At 31.4% G+C, this 26,311-nt stretch overlaps 1 protein-coding gene across 1 annotated transcript in view; it reads right to left on the minus strand.

The window, feature by feature from the left end:
• Positions 1-26,311, minus strand: part of LOC101893552 (transient receptor potential cation channel subfamily A member 1) — a 134,099-nt gene that overhangs the window by 40,147 nt on the left and 67,641 nt on the right. The window contains exon 5 of the mRNA XM_059119820.1: positions 21,555-21,662. Within this exon, the coding sequence (XP_058975803.1) occupies positions 21,555-21,662 (108 nt within the window). The remainder of the gene's footprint in view (positions 1-21,554; positions 21,663-26,311) is intronic.

Consider the following 26,311-nt stretch of genomic DNA (forward strand, 5'->3'; position numbering starts at 1 on the left):
TTCGCCCATTTTAACACCAGACCTTGGGTTAATATAAATATTGGAATGTGTGAAATTTGAAGACAATCGGACTCTAACATCACATTTTATCAGAATTGTAATAATTCAAAATTTTGACCTTTTGTGGGGGAGGATATTGTCCATTTTCACACCTGACCTAAAAATCAGATTATCGTTTCTCTTTCTGTACATAGAAAATTTTTTTTGAAAATTTCGACCTTTTGTGGTGGAGGTATTAGAAGGAGTGGACCGATATTGCCCATCTCCGAACTCGATCTAAGTTTGACAAAAATATTACGATGTACCCAGTTTGGACCAAATCGGATACTCCCTTCGAGAGTTATCGTGCGCACCAGCCAGCCAGACAGACTAAGGGAAGGACATCACTAGATCGACTCCAAATGTTCTGAAACGAATTTGTTTCAAAGAGACCTAGGGTGAAAAACCGTTATTGGCCGGTTCAAATGATATATACCCTCTCTAGCCATATGACTGAGGATAAATTATAACTCTTATAAAATGTGATGTAAGAATCGGATTGTTTTAAATTTTCACACATCCCAATATTTTTATAAACCCAAGATCTGGGTTATGGTGAAATATATCGGTCCACTCCTTCTGGTACCTCCTCCATAAGAGCTCAACATTATGAATAACCAAAACGATCATAAAATCCGAACTTCGAAATTTACACATCCCAATATTTTTACTAATTAAAGATTTGTTGTAAAAATGGAATATATCGGTTCACTAATTCTGGTACCTGCCCCACAACGGGTCGAAATTTTAAATATCCATGAAGCCCGTAAAATCCAAAATGAACATTTTCGATGCCTTTCAAAGTCGACACATCTCAATATTTCTGTCAACAAAAAATCAGGTGTGAAAATGGATTATGTTGGACCTCTCCTTCTGGTACATCCCCCACAACGGATCAAAATTTTGAAAAATTATATGTCTCATAGAATGCAAAATCATAATCCGATTCTCTTCAAATTTTATATATTCCAATATTTTTACTAACGCAAGTTCTGGTGTGAAAATAATAGATATCGGTTCACTCCTTCTGGTACCTCCCCCACAAAGATATGGAATTTTAGCTACTTATATCTTTCATAACTTGCGAAACATGTCAGCGATTCAATTCTAACTTGGTATGTCTAAATATTTCTCTCAACCAGAGATCTGACGTGAAAATGGAATATATCGGCTCATTCCTCTCGGTACCTCATACACAAGAGGTTAAAAATTATTATCAACAATTTATTCCAAAAAATTGGGATGTCTGATTCTCTTCAAATTTTGCACATCCGAATATTTTTATCAGTTTTAGATAAAGTGTGAATTTGGAATTCTTCAAAAATTTATTACATATCTCCTATAAAGTAAAGGAAGTGGTCAATGGGGCATGTTGTAATATATTTATCAGAGTTAGTTCAGATGAGAAGTGGATAATATTGGTCTACTCTTTGGGTATTCCCTCCATAAAAGGGTCAATATTTTGAATAATCATAATGTAAGTCAAAATATATTTTAATAAACCGACATAGGTTAAGGGTATACAATTGTCGGCAAAACTGAATCATACTTTTTAACCAGTTAATAGTAAAACAAGTAAAAAAACATTAAGTTCGGCCGGGCCAAACTTTTAATACCCTCCACCTTAAGGTAAAATAAACATTAGAAGAAATGTGGCAAAAACCATTAAAATGCCGATTATGGGGAGGTACCGTAATATGGGGGCTACACCAAAACGTGGACCTATAATTACAATGTTTCGCTACACGAACTAGGACCCATTATGGCCCACAAATACCAATTTTTAGACAAATCAGTGAAAAAATGTGGCAAAAACCATCAAAATACCGAATATCGGGAGGTACCTTTATATGGGGGCTATATCAAATAATGGACCCATGCATGCAATGTTTCGCCACCGAAGCTGGAACCAATTATGACCAACAAATACCAAATTTCAGACAAATCCGTGAAAAAAATGTGGCAAAAATCATCAAATTACCGAATATCGGGAGTTCCCGTTATATGGGGGCTATACCAAAACGTGGACCTATAATTACAATGTTTCGCCACACGAACTAGGACCCATTATGACCCACAAATACCAATTTTTAGGAAAATCAGTGAAAAATGTGGCAAAAACCATCAAAATACCGAATATCGGGAGGTACCGTTATATGAGGGCTATACCAAATCATGGACCCATACATGCAATGTTTCGCCACCGGAGCTGGAACCCATTATGACCAACAAATACCGATTTTCAGACAAATCCGTGAAAAAATGTTGCAAAAATCATCAAATTACCGAATATCTAGAGGTACCGTTATATGGGGGCTATACCAAATTTTGGACCCATACATGCAATGTTTTGCCACACGCTCAGGGACCTGCTATGACCTACAAATACCAATTTTAAGACAAATCCGTGAAAAAACGTGGCATAAATCATCAAAATACCGAATATCGGGAGGTACCGTTATATGGGGACTATACCAGAACGTGGACCGATATATCTCATTTTCAATACCAACAATGCAAATAGCTCTGCTAAATTTTGGAGCTCTACGTCAAATAATATGGGCTGTATCGTGATTTCAACAGACAGACGGACATCGTTAAATCGACTTAGAATTTTATGCTGATTATGAATATATATACTTTATGGGGTCTAAGACGAATATTTAAGGATGTTACAAACTGAATGACAAAGTTAATATACCCTCCTTTCCAAGGTGGAGGGTATAATTAGTAAAAGAGAGAGAGAGAGAGAGTTAGAGAGAGAGGGAGATGTTACACTCACTCTGAGGCAACTCTTTGTCCATAAAGTGCGGGGTCGAAAAAATAGTAGAAATTTCAAACTCAGATGACAATTCTTTAAAATCAAAATTTCAACCAATCAGAAGCTGGTAGCCATTCCACTATTTTTTTCTCTGCCAATTAATAAAGGTTTAGTTATTACATAAAAATTTGTATGATTTCTATAATCCTTAGATATTTGTATTTATTTATTATTATTTTTTTATTTTTGAAAATAATCCATGCATTAAAGGCCGCTTTAAAGTGTTCTATATGGAGTACGCCTCTAACCTTCTTCAATATATACTGAAAACTTAGGAAACGTTTGTCAGCTAAAATGGTTTCCCTTTCAATTGTCCATCAATTAAGAAATTACTAAAACGTTTGCTAATTTCATTAAAGAATCAACCCTCAAGTTCCCTTCTTTAATAGACCACTTCATTGCTTTAATTTTTTCGATTTGAAGCAAATTTAATAAAGCAAACATTTGGACAAGGGGGGACTTTGACGATATGAAATGTTTACCTTCATCATTTGGAGAAATCCACTTTAGGGAGATTTACCTAAGCCCTGTTGTTATTGTTACACACACTCATGCATGTCAGCAACATCATCACATGAGCATCTAAACCAAGGGCACTTAAGGTCAATTGTAGTTGGGAATATTACATGAGTCTCACACTCCACGGGAGAATGTGTGGATGAGGGAGTTCCCAATAATATTTTACGTGTTATCAATTTGTAAACTGAGGATGTTCATTTCGACGTTATCAATCTTAAAGGATGACGATATCCTTTAAATGGTTAAATTATAGGAGAATTTAGTCCTCTTGATGAAAAATAATGTGGTATTTAATAAGAAGGCCATGGGAAGAGCGGTTATTCTTGTACACTAAAACCATTTGATATTTGACCATTGAAGGGTCTATTGGAAAAAATGGCTCTATTGGGAGGCCATTTGACCTTCTATAAGACCGGTCATTTGATTATTCTTTGCAACACAAAAATAAATACGGAAAAATCACAGTAGATTATGAATGTAGAGCTAAAAAGAGAAGACACTTGTATCGGGGTTTTGAAAGTTTGCATCGCAAAGGAACCTACATAGAGGGACAAGTTCCTCCCCCAACCATTCCCAAATTTTTTGCAATTTTAGGATTTTTATTTCTCGATATCCTTAAACACTAACAAAACTACATTATTTATAATCAAACTATTTTGGTCGTAAATTTAAATTCTCTGTCTAGTCACAATTAAATAAATTTCCAGTGCAATTTTCATGAAATCAATTATACCTAGATATTTGATTTGTTCAGAAATTTGAGGTGAAATTTGGTGTAGAATATTTCTTCTTTCTTTCGTCTAAAACGATTTTTTATGTTACTTTCAGGCGTCAACTCGAAAAAGGGCCGTGAAAAAATGTATCAAAAAATGTAGGGAATGTTTTCGGTTTTTTAGGGGACTTTGATGCAAATATTTTTTTGATATCCAGTAAAAATAGAGATTTATTTTATTTGGGGACTCATAGTGAAATTCGATGGAGAAAATTTTTTTCTTTGACGCCATCCTTGTAAAATAATGCTTTGTGGTAGATTTTTGAATACACTCGCATAAAGTATGGCTTTGAGAATGAAACAGATATTTTATACAGCCAAGTTGATGATATTTTTTACGAAACATATTAGATTTACACACTTCTTTTGTTCAGAGACTCAAAATGAAATTTGATCTAGAATATTTTGTCCTTTGATAATTTTCTCCAAAATATAGGAATTAATGGAGATTTTGACTTAGAATGAAAACGAATTCAATTAACAGTCAAAAAAGCCATCGTGTGAATTTCACTTGTGATATATAAATTTCGAATGTAATTTTCTTAAAAACTATTGAACCTAGATGTATAGTTTGTTTTGAGAAATATTGTGAAATATTTTGTAGAAAATTTCTTCTTTTGACATCTTCCGTCTAAAACAACATTTTATGTTACTTTTCGGCCTCAACTTGAAAAAGGTCTGTGGAAAAATAGACCAAAAAATTATGGAAGCATAAACATTTTTTATGGGATATTGATGCAAATATTTTTTAGATACACAAAAAATAGAGATTTCTTTTCTTTGGGGACTGATAATGAAATTTCATGTAGAATATTTCGTCCTTTGACACTTTCCCCAAAAAATTAAGAAATAATGGAGATTTTGATTTGGAATGGAAGCACGTTCAATCAACAGTCAATAAACGCAAATATGCAATATTTGCTTGACATATACATACATTTCGAATGTTATTTTCATAAAAACTATTTCATCTACATATATGGTTAGCTCTGAGACTTATAATGAAATTTGATCTAGAATATTTTGTCCCTTGACACTTCCCCCATAAAAATTAAGAATTAATGAAGATTTTGACTTAGAATGGAAACACGTTCAATTAACAGTCAAAAAACGCAAACGCGTAAATTTTTGTGTTAATATTTTTTGATATGCCGTGTAAATAGAGTTTTCTTTTTTCTGGTGACTTATAATGAATTTCGATGAAGAATATTTTGTCCTTTGACACTTTCCCCAAAAAATTAAGAATTAATTGAGATTTTGATTTAGAATTGAAACACGTTCAATTAACAGTCTAAAAAAGCAAAAGCGTAATTTCCACCTCTGATATATAAATTTCGAATGCAATTTTCATGAAAACTATTATACCTAGATATATAGTTTGTTCTGAGACTGATAGTGACATTTTGTGTAGAATATTTCTTCTTTCGACAGCTTTCGTCTCAAACCAAATTTTAGGCTACTTTCCGGCCTCAATTTGAAAAAAGTCTGTGGAAAAATTGACCAAAAAATTATGGAAGAATAAACGTTTCTTTTATGGGTCATTGATGCAAATATTTTTTTGATTTGCTGTGGAAATAGGGATTTCTTTTCTTTGGTGACTTATAGTGAAATTTGATCTAGAATATGTCGTCCTTTGACACTTTCCCCAAAAACTTAAGAATTAATGGAGATTTTGATTTAGATTGAAAACACGTTCAATTAACAGTCAAAAAACGCGTAATTTTCACTTGTGATATATAAATTTCCAATTCAATTTTCATAAAAACTATTATACCTGGATATATGATTTGTTCTGAGATTAACGGTGAAATTTGATGTAGAATGTATCGTCCTTTGATAATTTTCACAAAAAATTAAGAATTAATGGAGATTTTGACTTAGAATGGAAACACGTTCAATTAACAGTCAAAAAGGCAAACGCGTAATTTCCACTTGCGCTATATTAATTTCTAATGGAATTTTAATGAAAATAATTATACCTAGATAAATGATTTGTTCTGAAACTTATGATGAAATTTGATGTAGAATGTATCGTCCTTTGACATGTTTCCCAAAAAAATAAGAATTAATGGAGATTTTGACTTAGAATGGAAATACATTCAATTAACAGTCAAAAAACGCAAACCGCGTAATTTTCACTTGTTATATATAAATTTCCAATGTAATTTTTTATAAAAACTATTATACCTAGATACATGGTTTATTCTGAGATTTATAGTGAAATTTTGTGTAGAATATTTTCTTTTGACAGCTTTCTTCTTTTGACAGCTTTCACCTAAAACGAAATTTTATGTTACTTTCAGGCATCAACTTGAAAAAACGCCGGGGAAAAATTGATCAAAAAATTAAGGAATATTTTCGCCTTTTTTGGGAACAAAGGTGCAAATATTTTTGTGATATGCCGTGGAAATAGAGATTTCTTTTCTTTGGTGACTTATAGTTAAATTCGATGAAGAATATTTTTTCCTCGGACACTTTTCCCATAATATTAAAAATTAAGGGAGATTTTGACTTAGAATGAAAAAACATTCAATTAACAGTCAGAAAACGCAAAAGTGTAATTTCCACTTGTGATATATAAATTTCCAATGTAATTTTCTTAAAAACTATTATACCTAGATATATGATTTGTTCTGAGACTTATGGTGAAATATGGTGTAGAATATTTCTTCTTTTGATAACTTTCGCCTAAAACGAAATTTTATGTTACTTTCAGGCGTCAACTCGAAAAAAATCAAAAAAAAAAAAAAAAAAATTAGGGAATATTTTTTGTATTTATTTAGGGGATATTGATGCAAATATTTTTTGTTATGTAGTTTAAATAGGGATTTCTTTTCTTTGGTGACTCATAATGAAATTTGATGGAGAATATTTTTGTCTTTGTCGTCATCCTTGTAAAATGATGTTTTGTAGGAGATTTTTGGCGTTTAGGTAAGATTTAGACTTTTCATGTCTTCTAGAACCTAAAGTAGAATTTTAATGACAAATAATTTTGTGGAATATTTTGACTTGCTACGATCCCGTTTAGAGGGCGTTTTTAAACATATTTCCAAAAAAAGACCAAAAAGACCCCATTTTTGATTCGCTTGAGGGTTAAAATTTTCTACCAAAATATTCCTCGTACTGTTATCTGCAATATTGCTGAAGATACTATATACCTAAAACGCATAGATTCCGGGGAATCTGAATTTGAACATTACCAAAAGTGTGGTGGAGGGAGGAACTTGTCCTCTCTATTTCGGTCAATTTGCGTTGTAAACTCTCAAAACGCCGATACACGTGTCTTCTTTTTTTAGCTCTACTTTTATAAACTTTTGGATTTTCCCCGTAATTATTTTGTAGTGTGTAGCACAGTGTAATCAATCTTATATATTTCGACAACATCTATTCACAAACTTTTCTTCTACAAGAAAAGTTTTTAGACACAATGTTCTGATTTTATACAGCATTCTTTGTCCACAAATTAAATACAAAAGTAAAACCTCAAAAAAAAAAAAAAAAAAACAAATATTAATAATTCCGTAAACTGCACACAAAAGAAAGGAAGTGAGAAGAATAAAAAAAAATTGCTACATTTCTTCTTTCAAGAGTAATTTACGCTTCTCGGCATGGCGATAACAAACAACAACAGTTCATGGAACAAGGACAATAAAATGAACAACCTGGACAAAAAAAAGAACATTGAAAGTTCATTGGTTGTTTTTTTTTTTTTTGGAATCAAATAATTTTGTTGTGACGAAGATGTCGCAGATTTTCAAGTTTAGGTGTTTGTGTGTGTGGGACTGTCTGTAATATTTTGAACATTGATTTTGTGGTTTCTTTCTTTACACCATTTTCGACTTTTCATTTTCAATGTCAATGCAAGTGAAAAATTGTGATAAAAATGAAAATTCTTAGGAAAAGGGCAAGGACAATGATTTTTATTGTTAGAATGAGTAATTATTAAATAGCAACTCTGGAAGATATGAAAAGATTGATTTTTTTCAAATAAAATCGATATTGAGTGAAATTTTTTAAATATTCCGAGTTATGAGAACAATATTAATATTAATCCGAATTTATGTACATGGTGTCTTTAGCAATATTGCAGATAAAAATACGAAAAATATTCGGGTTGGAAATTTAAATCCTTAAGTGAGTCAAAAAAGGGATATTTTTTGTCCTGTTTTTAAATATGGTTCAAAATCACCTTTAAATGGTATAGTAAAATGTAGAAAAAATTCTTCAAAATTATTTTTCATAAAATTTTACAATAGGTCCTAGAAGTCTAAATCTTACCTAAACGCCAGGAATTCGTATATATTAGAGACATTTTAGGGTTAAAGTTGTACTTTCTATGAATTTATGCAAAAATCTCCAACAAATCATCATTTTAGAAGGATGACGTTAAAGACGAAAATATTCTTCACCAAATTTCACTATAAGTCACCAAAGAAAAGAAATCTCTATTTCTATTGCATGACAAAATATTTGTGCATCAATGTTGCCAATAGAAATCGAAAATATTTCATTTTTTATTAATTTTTTCCCGGACTTTCTTTGGTTTAACGTCTGGAAGTAACATAAAATTTCGTTTTAGGCGGAAAATGTAAAAATAAGAAATATTCTACACTAAATTTAACTACAAATCTCAGAACAAACTATATATCTAGGTGAAATAGTTTTTAAGAAAATTACATTCGAAATTTATATATCACAAGTAAATATTGCATATTTGCTTTTTTTGACTGTTAATTGAACGTGTTTCCATTCTAAGTCAAAATCTCAATTAATTCTTATTTTTTTGGGAAAAATGTCAAAGGACAAAATATTCTGGATCAAATTTCATTATGAGTCTCAGAACAAATTATCAATTTAGGTGCAATAGTTTTAAAGAAAATTACATTCTAGGTTTATATATTAAAAGTGAATATTGGACATTTGCGTTTTTTACTGTTAATATATGTTTCCATTCTAAGTCAAATTCTGCCTCAGCTTTCATTTTTGGGAGAAACTGCCAAAGGACAACATTTTCTACACAAAATTTCACTATAAATCTCAGAATAAATCACATATCAAGATATCATAGTTTTTATGAAAATTAGATTCGAAATATGTGGACCACAAGTATGCGTTTTGCTTTGTTTTACTGTTAATTTAACCCGTTGGTCATCCAAGTCAATATCTGCCTTTATATCCCATTTTTTGGGAAAATTGCCAAAGGAAGACTTGTTCTAGATCAAATTTCAATGTAAGTCTCCGAACAAAAGAAATTTCTATATTCAAAATTTACCATGAAAAAATACCATCAAATAACGGAAAAAACCGAAAATATTTCATAATTTTCTCAGAGAAATTTTTTTCTTGGACTATTTTTGAGTTTACCCCAGAAAATAATATAAAATTTCGTTACAGGCGAAAAGTGTCAAGAGAAGAAATATTCTACACAAAATTTCACTATAAATCTCAGAATAAACCATATATCTAGATACAACTGTTTTTACGAAAATTAGATTCAAAATATGTGTACCACAAGTGAAAAGTATGCGTTTTGCTTCATTTTGCTGTTAATTTAACACGTTTACCATCCAAGCCAAAATCTGCCTTTATATCCCATTTTTTGGGGAAAATGTCAATGGAAAACTTATTCTTAATCAAATTTCACTGCCAGTCTGTGAACAAAAGAAATTTCTATATTCAATATGTACCATGAAAAAATACCATTAAATATCGGAAAAAAATTGAAAATATTTCATAATTTTTTCAGAGCAATTTTTCCTTGGACTTTTTTCGAGTTTACGGCTGAAAGTAATTTAAATTTCGTTATCGGCGAAAAGTGTCAAAAGAAGAAATATTCTACACAAAATTTTACTATTAATCTCAGAATAAATCACATGTCTAGATATCGTAGTTTTTATGAAAATTACATTTGAAATATATGTACCGCAAGTGAAAATTATGAGTTTTGCTTTGTTTTACTGTTAATTTAACCCGTTTACCACCCATGTTAAAATCTGCCTTTATACCCAATTTTTTGGGGAAAGTGTTAAAGGAAGACAAATTCTAAATCAAATTTCATTGTAAGTCTCTGAACAAAAGAAATTTCTATATTCAATATGTACCATGAAAAAATACCATAAATTTTTGTTTAAAAAAATCTAGTTAATTTTCTCATAAAAATTAAAAACACATTTTAAACTTAAAGTCGCACATAAAGCGATTTTATGAAAATCTTCCACGAGGCATTATTTTAGAAGGTTGACATCAAAGACAAATATATTCTTCATCAAATTTCACTATAAGTCACCATTGGACAGAAATCTCTCTTCCCATTGTATATATAAAAATAATGCTCCCAAAAACCCCCAAAAATATTTCACAATTTTTTGAGAATTTTTTTCTTGGATTTTTTGCGCTTTAACTCCTGAAAGTAAAATGAAATTGCTTTTTGGGCGAAATGTGTCAAAAGAAGAAATATTCTACACAAGATTTCACTATAAATCTCAGAATAAATCACATATCAAGATATCATAGTTTTTATGAAAATTACATTCGAAATATGTGGACCACAAGTGAAAAGTGTGCAGTAGGTCGGTTTTATTGTTAATTTAACTCGTTTACCATTCAAGTCAAAATCAGCCTTTGTATCCCATTTTTTGGGGAAAGTGTCAAAGAAAGACTCATTCTAGATCAAATTTTATTTTGAGCCTCTGAACAAAAGAAATTTCTATATTTAATATCTACCATGAAAAAATACCACGAATGTTTGTTAATAAAAACCCTGGCTCATTTCTTCCTAAAAATGAAAAACACATTTTAGAGTTAAAGCCGTACATAAAGTGATTTTATGAAAATCTCCTACAAAGAATTATTTTAGAGGGATGACGTCAAATTTTACTATGAGTTACCATAGGACAGAAATCTGTCTTCCCATTTTATATACAAAAAATAATGCTCCCACAAACCCCCAAAAAATTTCATAATTTTTTCAGAGTAATTTTTCCTTGGGCTTTTTTCGAGTTGAAGTAACATAAAATTTCATTTCGGACAAAAAGCGCTAGAAGAAGAAATATTCAGCACAAAATTTCACTATCAATCTCAGAAAAAAACATATATCTTGGTACACTAGTTTTTACGAAAATTATATTCAAAATTTATGTACTAAAAGTGAAAATTATATATTTGATGTTTTACTGTTAATTAAAGCTGCATCCAATCCGAGTCAAAATCTCCCTTTATACTTAATTTTTTTGGGAAGAGTGTCAAAGTAGGAATTGTTTTAAATCAAATTTCATTATGAGTCTCTGAACAAAAGAAATTTGTATACATAATATATTCTATAAATAACTATCATCAATGTTGGCTCAAATACATTTCCTAGTTATTGCGATCAATTTTTCCTCGGACTTTTTCGAGTTGATTCCTAAAAGTAATATAAAATTTAGGTTTGGACGTAAATTGTCAAAAGAAGAAATATTCAAAACAAAATTCCACTATCAACCTCAGAATATACTATACATCAAGGTGTAATAATTTTCAAGAAAATTGCATTCGAAATATATGTACCACAAAACAGTATGAATTTGCTTTGTTTTACTGTTAATTTAACCCGTTTACTATCCTAGCCAAAATCTGCCTTTATATCTCATTTTTTGGGGAAAGTGCCAAAGAAAGAGTTATTCTAGATTGAATTTCATTGTGAGTCTCTGTACAAAAGAAATTTCTATATTCAATATGTACCACGAAAAAACAATTATTTTTTAAATATAAATAAAAAAATCTTGATTATTTTTGCAAAATTTAGAATTTTGTCTAATTCGCTGCAAATTTTATTATAATTTATCAAAAAATTAGAAAGAACCGAAAGTATTTTTGAGGGGATATTGAGGCAAATATTTGTTGATGTCCAATAGAAGTAAAGATTTCTTTTCTTTGGTGACCTATAGTGAAACTTGGTGAAGAATATTTTTGTCTTGGACGTCGTTCTTTTAAAATGAGGCTTTGTAGTAGATTTTTGTATACACTCACATAAAGTATGGCTTTGCGAATGAAACAGATATTTTATACAGCAAAGTTGATGATATTTTTTTAATGATACATATTAAGTTTACACATTTCTTTTGTTCAGAGACTCATAATGGAAATTGATCTAGAATATTTTGTCATTTGACTTTTTCCACAAAAAATTAAGAATTAATGGAGATTTTGGCTTGGAATTGAAACACACTTAAATAACAGTCAAAAAACAGTCCGTGAGATGATATATAAATTTCGAATGTAATTTTCATAAAAAATATTGCACCTAGATATGTACTTTGTTCTGAGATTTGCGGTGAAATATGATGTAGAATATTTCTTCTTTTGGCAGCTTCTGCCCAAAACGAAATTTTATGTTACTTCCAGGCGGTAAATCGAAAAAAGTCCGTGGAAAAATTTATCAAAAAAATTTAAGAAATATTTTCGGTTTTTTTTTTTCGAAACATGAATGTATTTTTTCATAAAAACTATTCTACATAGGTATATGGTTTTTTCTGAGATTTATAGTGAAATTTTGTGTAGAAAATTTCTTCTTTGAAAATCTTCAACCTATAACGATATTTTATGTTACTTTCAGGCGATAAATCGAAAAATGTTCGTGAAAAAAATTATCAAAAAAAAAGTAGGGAATAATTTTCGGCTCTTTTTAGGGTTTATTGAGGCAAATATTTTTTTGATAACCAATAAAAATAATAATTTCGACTTGTGGTGAAATTTGATGTGGAATATTTCTACCTATGACAGCTTCCACCGAAAATTAAATTTTATACTACGTTAATTCAAAAAAAGTCCGAGGAGAAAATGCTCAAATATTTATAGAAGAATTAACCGTTTTTTAGGGAACATTGATGCAAATATTTTTTTGATATGTAGTGGAAATTGAGATTTCGTTTCGTTGGTGACTTGTAGTGAAATTTGATGAAGAATATGTCGTCCTTTGACACTTTACCCAAAAAATTAAGAATTAATGACTATTTTAGCTTACATTGGAAACGTATCAATTTAACTGTCCAAAAAACGCAAATGCATAATTTCCACTTATATAAATTTCAAATGTAATTTTCTTAAAAACCATTGCACATAGATAAGTACTTTGTTCTGAAATTGGTGGTGAAATATGGTATAAAATATTTCTTCTTTGCATAGCTTACGTCTAAAACAATATTTTATGTCACTTTCAGGCGTTAAATCGTAAAAAGCCCGTGGAAAAATTTATCAAAAAAATTAAGGAATATTTTTTGGTTTTTTTTTTTTTTTTGAAACTTGAATGTATTTTTCATAAAAACTATTCTACATAGGTATATGGTTTGTTCTGAGATTTATAGTGAAATTTTGTGTAGAACATTTCTTCTTCGTATAACTTCCATCAAAAACGATATTTTATGTCACTTTCGAAATCGAAAAAGTCCGGTGAAAAATTGATAAAAAAGGGAATATTTTCGTTTCTTATTTTTTTCATTTTTTTAACATTTATGCAATTCTATTGGGGCATACAATGAAAATAGAGATTTCTTTTCTTTGGTGACTTATAGTAAAATTCGATGGAGAATATTTTTGTCTCTTACGTCATCCTTCTAAAATGATGCTTTATAGGAGATTTTTGCATAAACTCATATAAAGTACTGTTTTAACCCTCAAATATGATATATATGATATTTATATATATGGATTCCAGGCGTTTGGGTAAGATTTAGACTTTTGACGTCTTCTAGGACCTATAGTAGAATTTTATGACAAATAATTTTGTAGAGTATTTTCACATGCTAAGATCCCGTTTAGAAGTAGTTTTTAAACATATTTTAAAAAAAAGGACCAAAAAGACCCCTTTGTTGACTCGCTCGAGGGTTAAAGTTTTCAAGCTAAATATTCTTTGTATTTTGATCTGCAATATTGCCAAAGACACTATATACCTTAAATGCGCGGATTACGAGGAAACTTAATCTGGAAATTTCTAAAAATGTGGAAAAGGGGGGACCTTGCCCTCTCTATTTAGGTTATTTTGTCATGTATACTTTCAAAATGCCGATATATGTGTCTTCTTATTTTTAGCTCTACTTTCATAATCTGCTGGATTTTCGCCGTAATTATTAAAAAAAATTGAAATTTGTCACACAGTGTAATTAATGGTTCTACATCCATTAATTTAGCTTTTCCCAAAAGACGACCCTTTTTTATTGGCAATAACCTCAAAACTAGACATTGGTTTTGAGATTATAGGCAATATCAAAGGGTCGTCTTTTTTCATTTTTTCCAATTTTTGTAATAGACAAGTCTCTTATTTTGTCCCAAAAAAATTAATGACATAAACAGGTCCCTTTCTTCTTCTACGAAACATTAGATAACAACATCTTAGCACGTCATTATTTTTTCCTAGATTTTGTTAAATAATTCCCTACAAACACATGAGTAGATATTAACATTAAATTATCCTAGATTCCTTTACCCGAAACGAAAATCAATACTAATGTGATAATTCCTGGAACACACACAATGAACAAAAGACTGCAACAATTTGTTATCCTTCTTTTATTTTTTTTTTTGTTGGAAAAGAATGCCGATAACCTTTGTTATCACCAACATGTCATGGATGATTTACATAAATATTTGGGTGTGTGTGTCTGTGTGTGTGTGAATGTGTTTTTTACACGTTTTCCTTACATGAATACAATGGCAACAAAATAATCCAGCGATTCTGAGAAGAAAATATGTCGGTGAAATCCTTTACAACATGATAGATGTTTGCTGGCAATATTAGGTGCCTACTTGCGCATGGAACTAGTGAAGAACTTAAAATTGGTATTTTTTTTTGTTCGAAAAGTCCTTTGCAGAGAGATAAATGAATAGTAAAATTGAGTTTTATTAAAAGTCCGATTGGCTAGCAAAAATTGGATGTGTAGAGGCTCAGTGTAATTTAAATGGGAACAGAAAGGAAGGGATACGGAGCGAAATATTGAATTGACTGATGTTAAGAAACAGGGGATGGATATTCAGGGGATGGATATTCATAGCTGGGGATGGATATTCATAGCTTTATCAAAATTGTCGATGTATTGATTTTAAATAAAAAATTTTGTTCTGAAAAATATTAAAATTCTCACAAAATTATATGGGAGCTATAGTTATATCTGAACTGATCTTCACCAAATTTGGCATACTAGCTTCCAGACTTAATTCGGTCGTAATTGCCAAATTTCATCCCATTTGGGCAAATATTAGACGTTTGGGGCACAATCAAAGGTAAATCGGACGAAGTTATATATGGGAGCTATATCCAAATCTGAACCGATCTCGATATAATTTAGCAAAGGAATTTCTGAGCTGCATTTCAGATATTTCCCTGAATATCGTTGTTACGGAATGCATATTACGGCTTTTGGTAACAAATATAACAAATCGGATGAACAATATATATTGGAGCTATAGCTATATCTGAACCGATCTTCACCAAATTTGACATACTGACTTCTAGACTCAATTCGGTCGTAAGTGCCAAATTCCATCCCATTTGGGCAAATACTAGACGTTTGGTGCACCAGAAAAGGTAAATCGGACGAAGTTATATATGGGAGCTATATCCAAATCTGAACCGATCTCGATAAAATTTGGCAAAGATATTTCTGAGCTGTATTTCATATATTTCCCTGAATATCGTTGTTACAGAGTGCTTATTACGGCTGCGGAGGACTAAAATAACAAATCGGATCAACAATATATATGGGAGCTATAGCTATTTCTGAACCGATTTCGATCAAATTTGGCATACCTATTTTCAGACCTAATTTGGTAGTATGTGCAAAATTCCATACTATTCGGGCTGATATTACACGTTTGGTGCACAATAAAAGGCAAATCGGACGAAGCTATATATGGGAGCCATATCTTCATATTTACCGATTATCTCCAATTTCAATAGGGTTCGTCCTTGGGCCAAACAAATGTTGTTTGGAAAATTTCATCTCAATCGAACAATAAATGCGACCTGCATTTTGTTCACAAGAATACATGGCCAGACGGACGGACGGACGGACATGCATAAATCGACTCAGAATGTGATTCTATGCAAATCATCAAAAGGAACTATGGGTCTATCTCGTTTCCTTTTGCCTGTTACAAACAAATGCACAAAGACATAATATCCTTACCACTATATGGTGTAGGGTATAAAAATGCAATGAAGAGGGTGGATAGATATATTTTTGCCACAGGAGTTGCCACCTAATGCGATTTGTAAATACCATATGGAAATAAATTTTTGAAAAAAAATGTGGCTAAAATCACTCAAATATCGGGAGGTGCCATAATATGATAAGGTGGGGTTTTTGTCATTACGAACTTCAAAATCCAAATTTTATTATATTCCGTACCGTAAAATCGCAAATAACCTAAATAGCAAGGGCAAGTTTCCCCACCTTCCACATATTTGGATATTTTCGGATTGAGATTCCTCGGAATCCTTGCATTTTAGGTATATAGTGTAATCGGCAATATTACAGATAAAAATACTTAGAATTTTTTGGTGGAATATTTTAACCCTCAAGCGAGTCAACAAAGGGGTCTTTTTGGTCACTTTTTGGAAATAGGGCTAAAAACTCCCTTTAAACGGGATCATAGCAAAGCAAAATATTCTACAATTTTATTTGTCATAAAATTTTACTATAGGTCCTAGAAGATATCAAAAGTCTAAATCTGACCAAAACGCCAGAAATTCTTATATATTAAAGAGATATTTTAGGGTTAAAATCATACTTTGTATGAATTTGTGCAAAAATCTCCAACATAGCATCATTTTAGATGGATGACGTCAAAGATATTTTTCTTAATTTTTTTATCACCTTTTCCTTGGTCTTCGGAGAAAATCCAGCAGAAAGAAGCTAAACAGCGAGGGCAAGTTCCCCCCTCCTTCCACATATTTGGAATTTTTCGGCATTTTAGATAAGAATATTATGGTCGAATAAGGGTCGAGTCTACAAGGGGCCTTTTTGATCCTTTTTTGGAAATATGGTTAAGAACTCTATTTAAACACGATCGTAGCATGTCAAAATATTCTACAAAATTATTTGTCATAAAATTCTACTATAGGTCCTAGAAGACGTCAAAAGTCTAAATCTTACCTACATTTTTGACTTGAAGCCATGCTATGTGTGAGTGTGTGCCAAAATCTCCAACAAAGCATCATTTTGGATGGATGACGCCAAAGACAAAAATATTCTTCATCAAATTTTGCCATAAGTCACCAAAGAAGAGAAATTTGTATTTCCATTTTATATTAAGAAAATATGCGCATCAATGTGGCAAAAAATCCGAAAATTTTCCCTAAATTTTTTTGATAAATTTTTCCTTGGCAATTTTTCCTGTTGACGCCAGAAAGTAGCATAAAATTTCATTTTAGGCTGAAGCTGTCAAAAGAGGAAATATTCTACACAAAATTTCACTATAAATTTCAGAATAAAATATATATGTAGGTACAATGGTTTATATGAAAATTACATTCCAAATTTATGTTCTTAAAGTGAAAATAATGTGTTTTGAGCAATTTTCCTCTGACCTTTTTTCTAGTTGACGCCTGAAATTAGCATAAAATTTCGTTTTAGGCGGAAGCTTTCAAAAGAGGAAATATTCTACACAAAATTTCACTATGAATCTCAGAATAAATCATATATCTATGTATAATAGTTTTTATGAAAATTACATTCAAATTTTGTACCAAAAGTGAAAATAATGTGTTTTACTTTTTTAGCAATTTTCTCCTAACCTTTTTTTGAGTTAACGTCTGAAAGTAACATAAAACTTCGTTTTTGGGGGAAGTTGTCAAAAGAAGAAATATTCTACATAAAATTTCACCATAAATCTCAGTATAAACTATATATCTAGGTATAATAGTTTTTATGAAAATTACATTCCTAATTTATGTACCAAAAGTGCAAATATTGTGTTTTACTTTATTAGCAATTTTATCCTAACCTTTTTCGAGTTAACCTCTGAAAGTAACATAAAATTTCGTTTTAGACGGAAGGTGTCAAAGTAAGGAATATTCTACACAAAATTTTACTAAAAATTTCAAAATAAACTACATATTTAGGTATAATAGTTTTCAAGAAAATTGCATTCGAAAATTATGTACCACAAGTGAAAATAACGTGTTTTGAGCAATTTTCTTTTGACTTATTTCAAATTGGCATCTGAAAGTAGCATAAAACTTCGTTTTTGGGGGTAGCCGTCAAAAGGAGAAATATTCAACACAAAATTTCACTATAAATCTCGAAATAAACCGTATATCTAGGTATAATAGTTTTTATGAAAATTACATTTGTAATTTAGATACTACAAGTGGAAATTATGTGTTTGCTTTTCATATTTTTAATTTAACGTGTAACCAATCCCACTTAAAATCTCCCTTCATACTTCATTCCTTGGGAAGAGTGTCAAAGTAAGAATTATTCTAATCCAAATTCATTGTAAGTCTCTGAGCAAAAGAAATTTGTATATTCAATATGGACCATTAAAAATATCATTAATTTCTGTTAATAAAAATCTTGTTTATTTTGGAAAAATTTAGCTCTTTTTCCCATCTGCTGTAAATATTTTCATAATTGTAGGATCAAATAGCATCAGTCAGGTTTGCCGACAGATGTATACCCACAGCCTTGACTTATGCTTATTCAAACTCTCGACTCTTTATGGGGGAGGTTCCGATGCAGTTGGCCAATATTGGCCAATTCGTATCTGTCTGTAGTCTTACGTCGATATAAATATTACTACGTGAAAGATTTGGACTATATCGACTACTTCCAATACTTTATATGAGTTATGTGCAAATTTTTGGAAAATGTGGAAATATGTGTGAGCGGACCGAAATAATCCATTCCAATATTGGTATGTGCAAAATTTGAAGGAAGTAGAACATTTATATCCAATTTTATGCGAAATTATAAATTACATATTCATATCAGATTTAAGATTAGATTTAGATATATCAAGTTGTAAAGAATCACCGACTTGTTTCGCAAGTTAAGCCAAATATAAGTATTGGAAATTGTGACCCTTTGTGAATGAGATACCAGATGGGGTTGGCAGATGTATATCATCTTCACAACAGATCTTCTGTTAGCAAAAATGTTCGTGTGTGGGAAATTTTATGAACTTTTTGGGTATTCAAAATTTTGACCCTTTGTAGGAGAGGTACCAGAAGGAGTAAACCGATATATTCCATCTTCACAGCAGATCCTGAGTTAGTAGAAATAATGGGATGTGTGAAATATGAAGGGAACCGGATGCTTATTTCGGATTTTATAATCGTTTTGGTTATTCAAAACTTTGACCCTTTGTGGGGGAGGTACCAGAAGACATGGTTCGATCTCTACCATCTCTATAACAGATCTTGTGTTGATAGAAATATTGAGATACGAAATGTTTAGAAGGAATCAGATGACAATTTTATGATTTATGAGCATCATGGATATTCAAAATGTTGACCCTTTGTGGGGGAGCTACCAGAAGGAGTTGATCGATATATTCCACCTTCACACCAGACCTTGAGTTAATAAAAATATTGTGATGTATGTAATTTGAGGAGCTCCAGATGCTATTTTCGGATTTTATTATCGTTTTGGTTATTCAAAATTTTGACCCTTTTTTGGGGAGGTATCACAAGAAATGGTCCGATCTATACTATCTTTATAACGGATCTTGTGTTGATAGAAATATTAAGATGTGTTAAGTCTGAATGGAATCGGATTTAGTTTCGCGATTTATGAGCGTTATGGATATTTAAAATTTTGACCCTATACGGGGGAGGTACCCAAAGGAGTGGACCGATATACTCCATCTTAACACCAGACCCTGGGTTGATAGAAATATTAGGGTGTGTGAAATTTACATCACATTTTATAACAGTTGTAGTTATTCAAAGTTTTTACCCTTTGTGGGGGAGGTACTTGATGGAAGGAACCGATATTGTCCATTTTCGCACCTGACATAGCACTGACGCAAATATTGGAATATGCAAAGTTTGAGCAAAAGCGGATCATCCTTTCTCTTTTTGTGCAAAAAACATATATTTTGAAAATTTCGACCTTTTGTAGGGGAGGTACCAGAGGGAGTGGACCGATATTGTCCATTGGAACACCAGACCTTGGGTTAATATAAATATTGGTATGTGTGAAACTTGAAGATAATCGGGCTCTTACATCGCATTTTATGAGAAGTTGTAATTATTCAAAATTTTGGACCTTTGTGGGGGAGGTACCCGAAAGAGTGAACCGATATTGTCAATTTTCGCAGCTGACCTAGCACTGATGCAAATATTAGGATTCGCAAAGTTCGAGCAAAATCGGATTATCCTTTCTCTTTCTGTGCAATAAATTATTTTCTTTGAAAATTTTGACATTTTGTGTGGGAGGTACCAGGAGGAGTGGACCGATATTGCCATCTCCGACTCGATCTTAGTTGGACAAAAAAAATACGATGTACCAAGTTTGGGTCAAATCGGATACTCCCTTCGAGGGTTATCGTGCGCACCAGCCAGCCAGAATGACAGACGGACGGACATCGGTAGATCGACTCCAAATGTTCTGAAGCGGATTTGGTCCAAAGAGACCTAGGGTCTAAAAACGTTTTTTCCCACTAGGCACGGTTTGACCGTATCAAATGATATATATCCTCTGTAGCCATATGGCTGAGGGTATACAAATGTGGAAGAGGAGGAATCTGGTCCCCTCTATTTCGGTTACTTTGCGAAGTAAACTTTCAAAACGCCGATACACGTGTCTTCTTTTTTAACTCTACTTTTATAATCTGTTGGATTTTCATCGTAATTATTGAAAAATTTGAATTTTGTCACTCAGTGAAATTTATCGAGGGCTATCACTCCTAAAAGGAATTGTTCGCCCCAAATATTTTGCTGCACAGTAAATCGTAGTATACACTATTAATTTGAGTAAAAAAATTGGCTTAGGTCAATGATGTTCTTTGAGCGACCCTATGACACTAGGTCCCATATTGGGTTATGGATAAATGGAAAATATATTCCACCTGAAAAACATTTATGCTATGCCGGAATATTTTTTTTTTTCGTATTGTGTGTGTGTGTGTAAAAATTTTCTTGCAAAATAAGCCATTCGCAATTTTCAGAAGTATTGTTTTTGTTTTGAAAATGTTATCATGTAAACCAAAAAAAAATCAAACACCGTATCTGTTGAATATTTGACCTTTGAGATTTAAACTACATTTTTGTTCTACATTTGGTTGGGTTAACTTTTTTCATATTTTTTGCCGAAATTTTGTTTTTTTTTTGTTATTGTAGTTGCTGTTTTGCCAGATTGTTGTTTCATGTTTTCCAGTTTTTTTTATATTTTTTTTACTCTTTTTGTTATATTTTGTGATACTTGCCTGTAAAAAGACCTCCATAGTTTTCGAGCTGGCATTTTTGGCCGCCTCGTGTATGGGATAGTAACCATTATTGCAGGCTTTACGTGGACATGCATCAAATTCAGTTATCTAAAAAAATCAAGTGGCCATAGAACGGTGTCACAAAAAAAAAAAAGAAAAAAAATACAAAAATAAATACAACAAAATTATACTCAATATTTAGTAGTTTTTTTTTTTTTGAGGGGAATTTATTTTTTCTAAAGTGAATTTTTACGAGCATAAGGATACATGATAAAAAAAACACATAGAAGGAAAAAAGTTGGAAAAATATTGTTATTTTACATACAGATGTTTGTGAAAAAGGGGATTTAAAAATTAATAAATTTAATTTTTGTAATAATGTGCAACATCAAGAAATGCATATAACATAAATTGGAGCAAAAAATATATTTTATACAAGAAATGCATTAAATACGAAAAAATAAATTTTATTTCTTATAGATATTGATGAATATATTTACTCCAGAAGTTCGTGGCTATAAGTTTTTAAACAAAATTTCAAATGGTTACAATATTTTTATAAAAAAGTCAAAATTTAGTCAAAAATGAATATTTCTTTATTATTGGCATATTTTATGAATTTTGCTCAACTAAACCACGTTTATTTAAATTGCTCTGCCCTACACTTTTATTCTCCAAGATTATGTCGACAATTTTGCCAAAGAAAGTAATTAAAAATTCCAAAAGGTCTCTGAGATATTTTCGACATTCTTTAAGTATTACATGAAGTTTTAACCTAACATTGCGTTTCGGTATTTTATCAATTTTGACGTATAAGATGCGGGTATTCTCTCTAGCTTTGTTTCACAATTTTGTTCCTCACACCCATAGCTGTAAGTATGCCTCGGATTGTAAATTCAAATTCCTTCCGGTTTCGGAGATATAACCTAAATGTGTCATGCGCAAGTAAGTTAGTACAAAAATAATGAATTTTCATATATCATCAATTTTAATGTGCAAGATGAAACTTTTTCAAATTCACTTGCTTTGCACTTATATTCTCCATTAACTTGTCGACAATTTTGCCGAAGAAAGTTATTTAAAGTTCCCTACGGTTTTCGAGATATCTTCAACAATTTTTATGATTAAAATAAATTTTTATCCTATAATTGCATTTCCGGATTTTATCAATTTCGGCATACTAGATGTAATTTTTTCCGATTACTTTGTTCTGCACTTTTCTTCCTCACACCTAAATCTATAAGTATGCCTCGGATTGCAAATTCAAATTCCTTCCGGTTTCGGAGATATAACCTCAATGTGTCATGCGCAAAATCAAGTTAGTACAAAAATAATGAATTTTCATATATCTTCAAATTTTGTGTTGCAAGATGAAACATTATCAATTTCACTTGCTTTGCACTTATATTCTTCATTAACATGTCGACAATTTTTCCGAAGAAAGTAATTTAAAATTCCCTACGGTTTTCGAGATATCTTCGATATTTTTTATGTTTAAAATAATTTTTTAACCTATAATTACGTTTCCGGATTTTATCAATTTTGGCATGCTAGTTGTAATTTTTTTCCGATTACCTTGTTCTGCACTTTTCTTCCCCACACCTGCAGCTATAAGTATGTCCTGAACTATAAATCAAAATTCATTCTGGTTCCTGAGATATAACCCCCAAATATCATGCACAAAATTAAGTGTTTAGACAGGCAAATACTTAGTTTTTATTATTTCATCAATTTTGAGGTACTAGATGAAATTTGGTTAAGTTCCCCAGTTTCACGCAAATATTCTTCAAGCCCATAGATTCCAGGATGGCGAAGACAGGAATTGAAAAATCCTTATAGTTTCGGAGATACATTCAAACATTTTTAAATACAAAATAAAATGTCAACCAAATATTACGTTTTCGTATTTTATCAATTTTGACGTATTAGTAGAAATTATTTTCAAATACTTTGTTCTGCACCTTTGTTCCCCACACCTATAGCCGCAAGTATGTCTCGAACAATAAATCAAAATTCCTTATGGTTCCTGAGATATAACTTCAGTGTGTCGTGCACAAAAATTTAATGGGCAAATAATAACTTTTCATATTCCATTACAAGTTTTAGGCGCTACGTTAAATAATTTTAGGTTACCTAAAATTTTTTTTTTATTCTTCAGGGCTATGGCTTCAAATATGCCGAAGACAGGAATTTAAAATTGCTTATAATTTCGGAGATATATTCAAAAATTTTTAAATACAAAAAATTTTCAACCGAATATTGCGTTTTTGCATTTTATCAATTTTGACGTTTTAGTTGTAATGATTTTCGATTACTTTGATCTGAACTTTTGTTCCCTTCACCTATAGCTGTAAGTACGCCTCGAATGGTAAATCAAAATTCCGTATGGTTCCCGAGATATAATCTCAATTCACCTTGCACAAAATCATTTTCTTTTGCATAACATTGCATCTCTATATTTTATAAATTTTGTCGAACTAGTTGCAATTTTTCCCGTTTACTTTGTTTAACGTTTTTGCTCCCCACACCTAAAGCTTCAAGTAAGTCTTGAATGGTAAATCAAAATTTTTAATGGTTCCCGAGATATAACCCCAAATTACCTTGCTCAAAATAATTTTCTTTTGCATAATATTGCGTCTGCGTATTTTATAAATGTTGGCGTACTAGTTGCAGTTCTATTCGTTTACCTTGTTTTACAGTATTGCTCCGCAGACCTAGAGCTTTAAGTCAGTCTCGAATGTTTGATTAAAATTCCTGATGGTTCTCGAGATATAACCTCAAATGATCTTGAGCGAAGTCAATTTGTTTGCATAATATTGCGTCTACGTATTTTATAAATTTTGTCGTACTAGTTGCATATCTATTCGTTTACTTTGTTTCCCGTTCTTGCTCTGCATACCTGGAGCTTCAAGTATGTCTCGAATGGTAAATCAAAATTCCTTATGGTTCTCGAGATATAACACATACAAAATAAAAATCCAACTTAATATTGCGTTTTCGTATTTTGTCAATTTTGACAAAGTAGTTGTGATTTTTTAGCTTTGCTTTGTTGAACACTTTTGCTCCCCATAGCTAGAGCTTTAAGTCAGCCCCGAATGTTAAATCAAAATTCCTTATGGTTACCGAGAGATAACCCCAATTTATCTTGCACAAAATCACATTTTTTTGTCATAGAAAATAAAGTTTCAACATAAATTGCGTTTTCGTATTTTATAAATTTTCGAGTATTAGTTGTAATTTTTTCCATTTTCGTTGTTTTACAATTTTGCTCCCCACATCTTGAGCTCCAAGTCCGTCTCGAATAGTATATCAAGATTCTTTATTGGTTCCCGAGATATAACCCCAAATCTTCTTGCTCAAAATAAAGTTCTTTTGCATAATATTGCGTCTCTGTATTTTATAAATTTTGTCACACTAGTTCCATTTTTCCGATTTACTTTGTTTAACGTTTTTGCTCCCCACACGTAGAGCTTCAAGTCCGTCTCGAATCTTAAATAAAAATTCCTGATGGTTCTCGAGATATAACCCCAATTTTTTTTTTGCGCAAAATCATTTTCTTTTGCATAACATTGCGTCTCTGCCCTTTATAAATTTTTTCGTACTAGTTGCTATTTTTCCGATTTACTTTGTTTAACGTTTTTGCTCCGCAATCCCAGAGCTTCAAGTCACTCTTGAATGTTAAGTCAAAATTCCTTATGGTTCCCGAGATATAACCCCAATTTATATTGCACAAAATCAATTTGTTTGCATAATATTGCGTCTCCGTATTTTATAATTTTTTTCGTACCAGTTGCATTTTTCCGATTTACTTTGTTTAACGTTTTTGCTCCCCACACCTAGATCTTCAAGTCAGTCTCGAGTGGTAAATCAAAATTCCTTATGGTTCCCGAGATATAACCCCAATTTATCTTGCGCAAAATCAAGTTTTTTAAAGTTCCATCTAAATATTGCGTTTTGGTATTTCATGAATTTTGTCGCACTACTTGCCATTTTTCCCGTTTACTTTGTTTAACGTTTTTGCTCCGCACACGTAGAGCTTCAAGTCAGTCTCGAATCTTAAATCAAAATTCCTGATGGTTCCCGAGATATAACCCCAATTTTTCTTGAGCAAAATCAATTTGTTTGCATAATATTGCGTCTTCGTATTTTATAAATTTTGTCGAACTAGTTGCCATTTTTCTCGTTTACTTTGTTTAACGTTTTTGCTCCGCACACCTAGAGCTTCAAGTCAGTCTCGAATGGTTAATTAAAACTCCTTATGGTTCCCGAGATATATCCCCAATTTATCTTGTGCAAAATTATTTTTTTTTATTATAGAAAATGACGTTCCAACATAATATTGCGTTTGCGTATTTTATCAATTTTGACGAAGTAGTTGTGGTTTCCAAGGTTTGCTTTGTTTTACACTTTTGCTCGTCATAGCTAGGGCTTCAAGTCAGTCTCGAATGGCAAATCAGAATTCCTTATGGTTCCCGAGGTATAACCCCAATTCATCTTGCGCAAAATAAAGTTCCATCTTAATATTGCGTTTTCGTATTTTATAATTTTTCACGTATTAGTTGTAATTTTTTCCATTTTCGTTGTTTTACAATTTTGCTTCCCGCATCTTGAGCTTCAAGTACGTTTTGAATGGTAAATCAAAATTCTTTGTGGTTCCCGAGATATAACCCCAATTTATCTTGCGCAAAATTTATTTTTTTTCAATTTCTATTTTGAATTTAACTATGGAATTAATAAATTCCATAGCCTTATAATCC

Source organism: Musca domestica, unplaced genomic scaffold, assembly GCF_030504385.1.
Source record: "Musca domestica strain aabys unplaced genomic scaffold, Musca_domestica.polishedcontigs.V.1.1 15, whole genome shotgun sequence".
Classification (NCBI taxonomy): Eukaryota; Metazoa; Arthropoda; class Insecta; order Diptera; family Muscidae; genus Musca; species Musca domestica.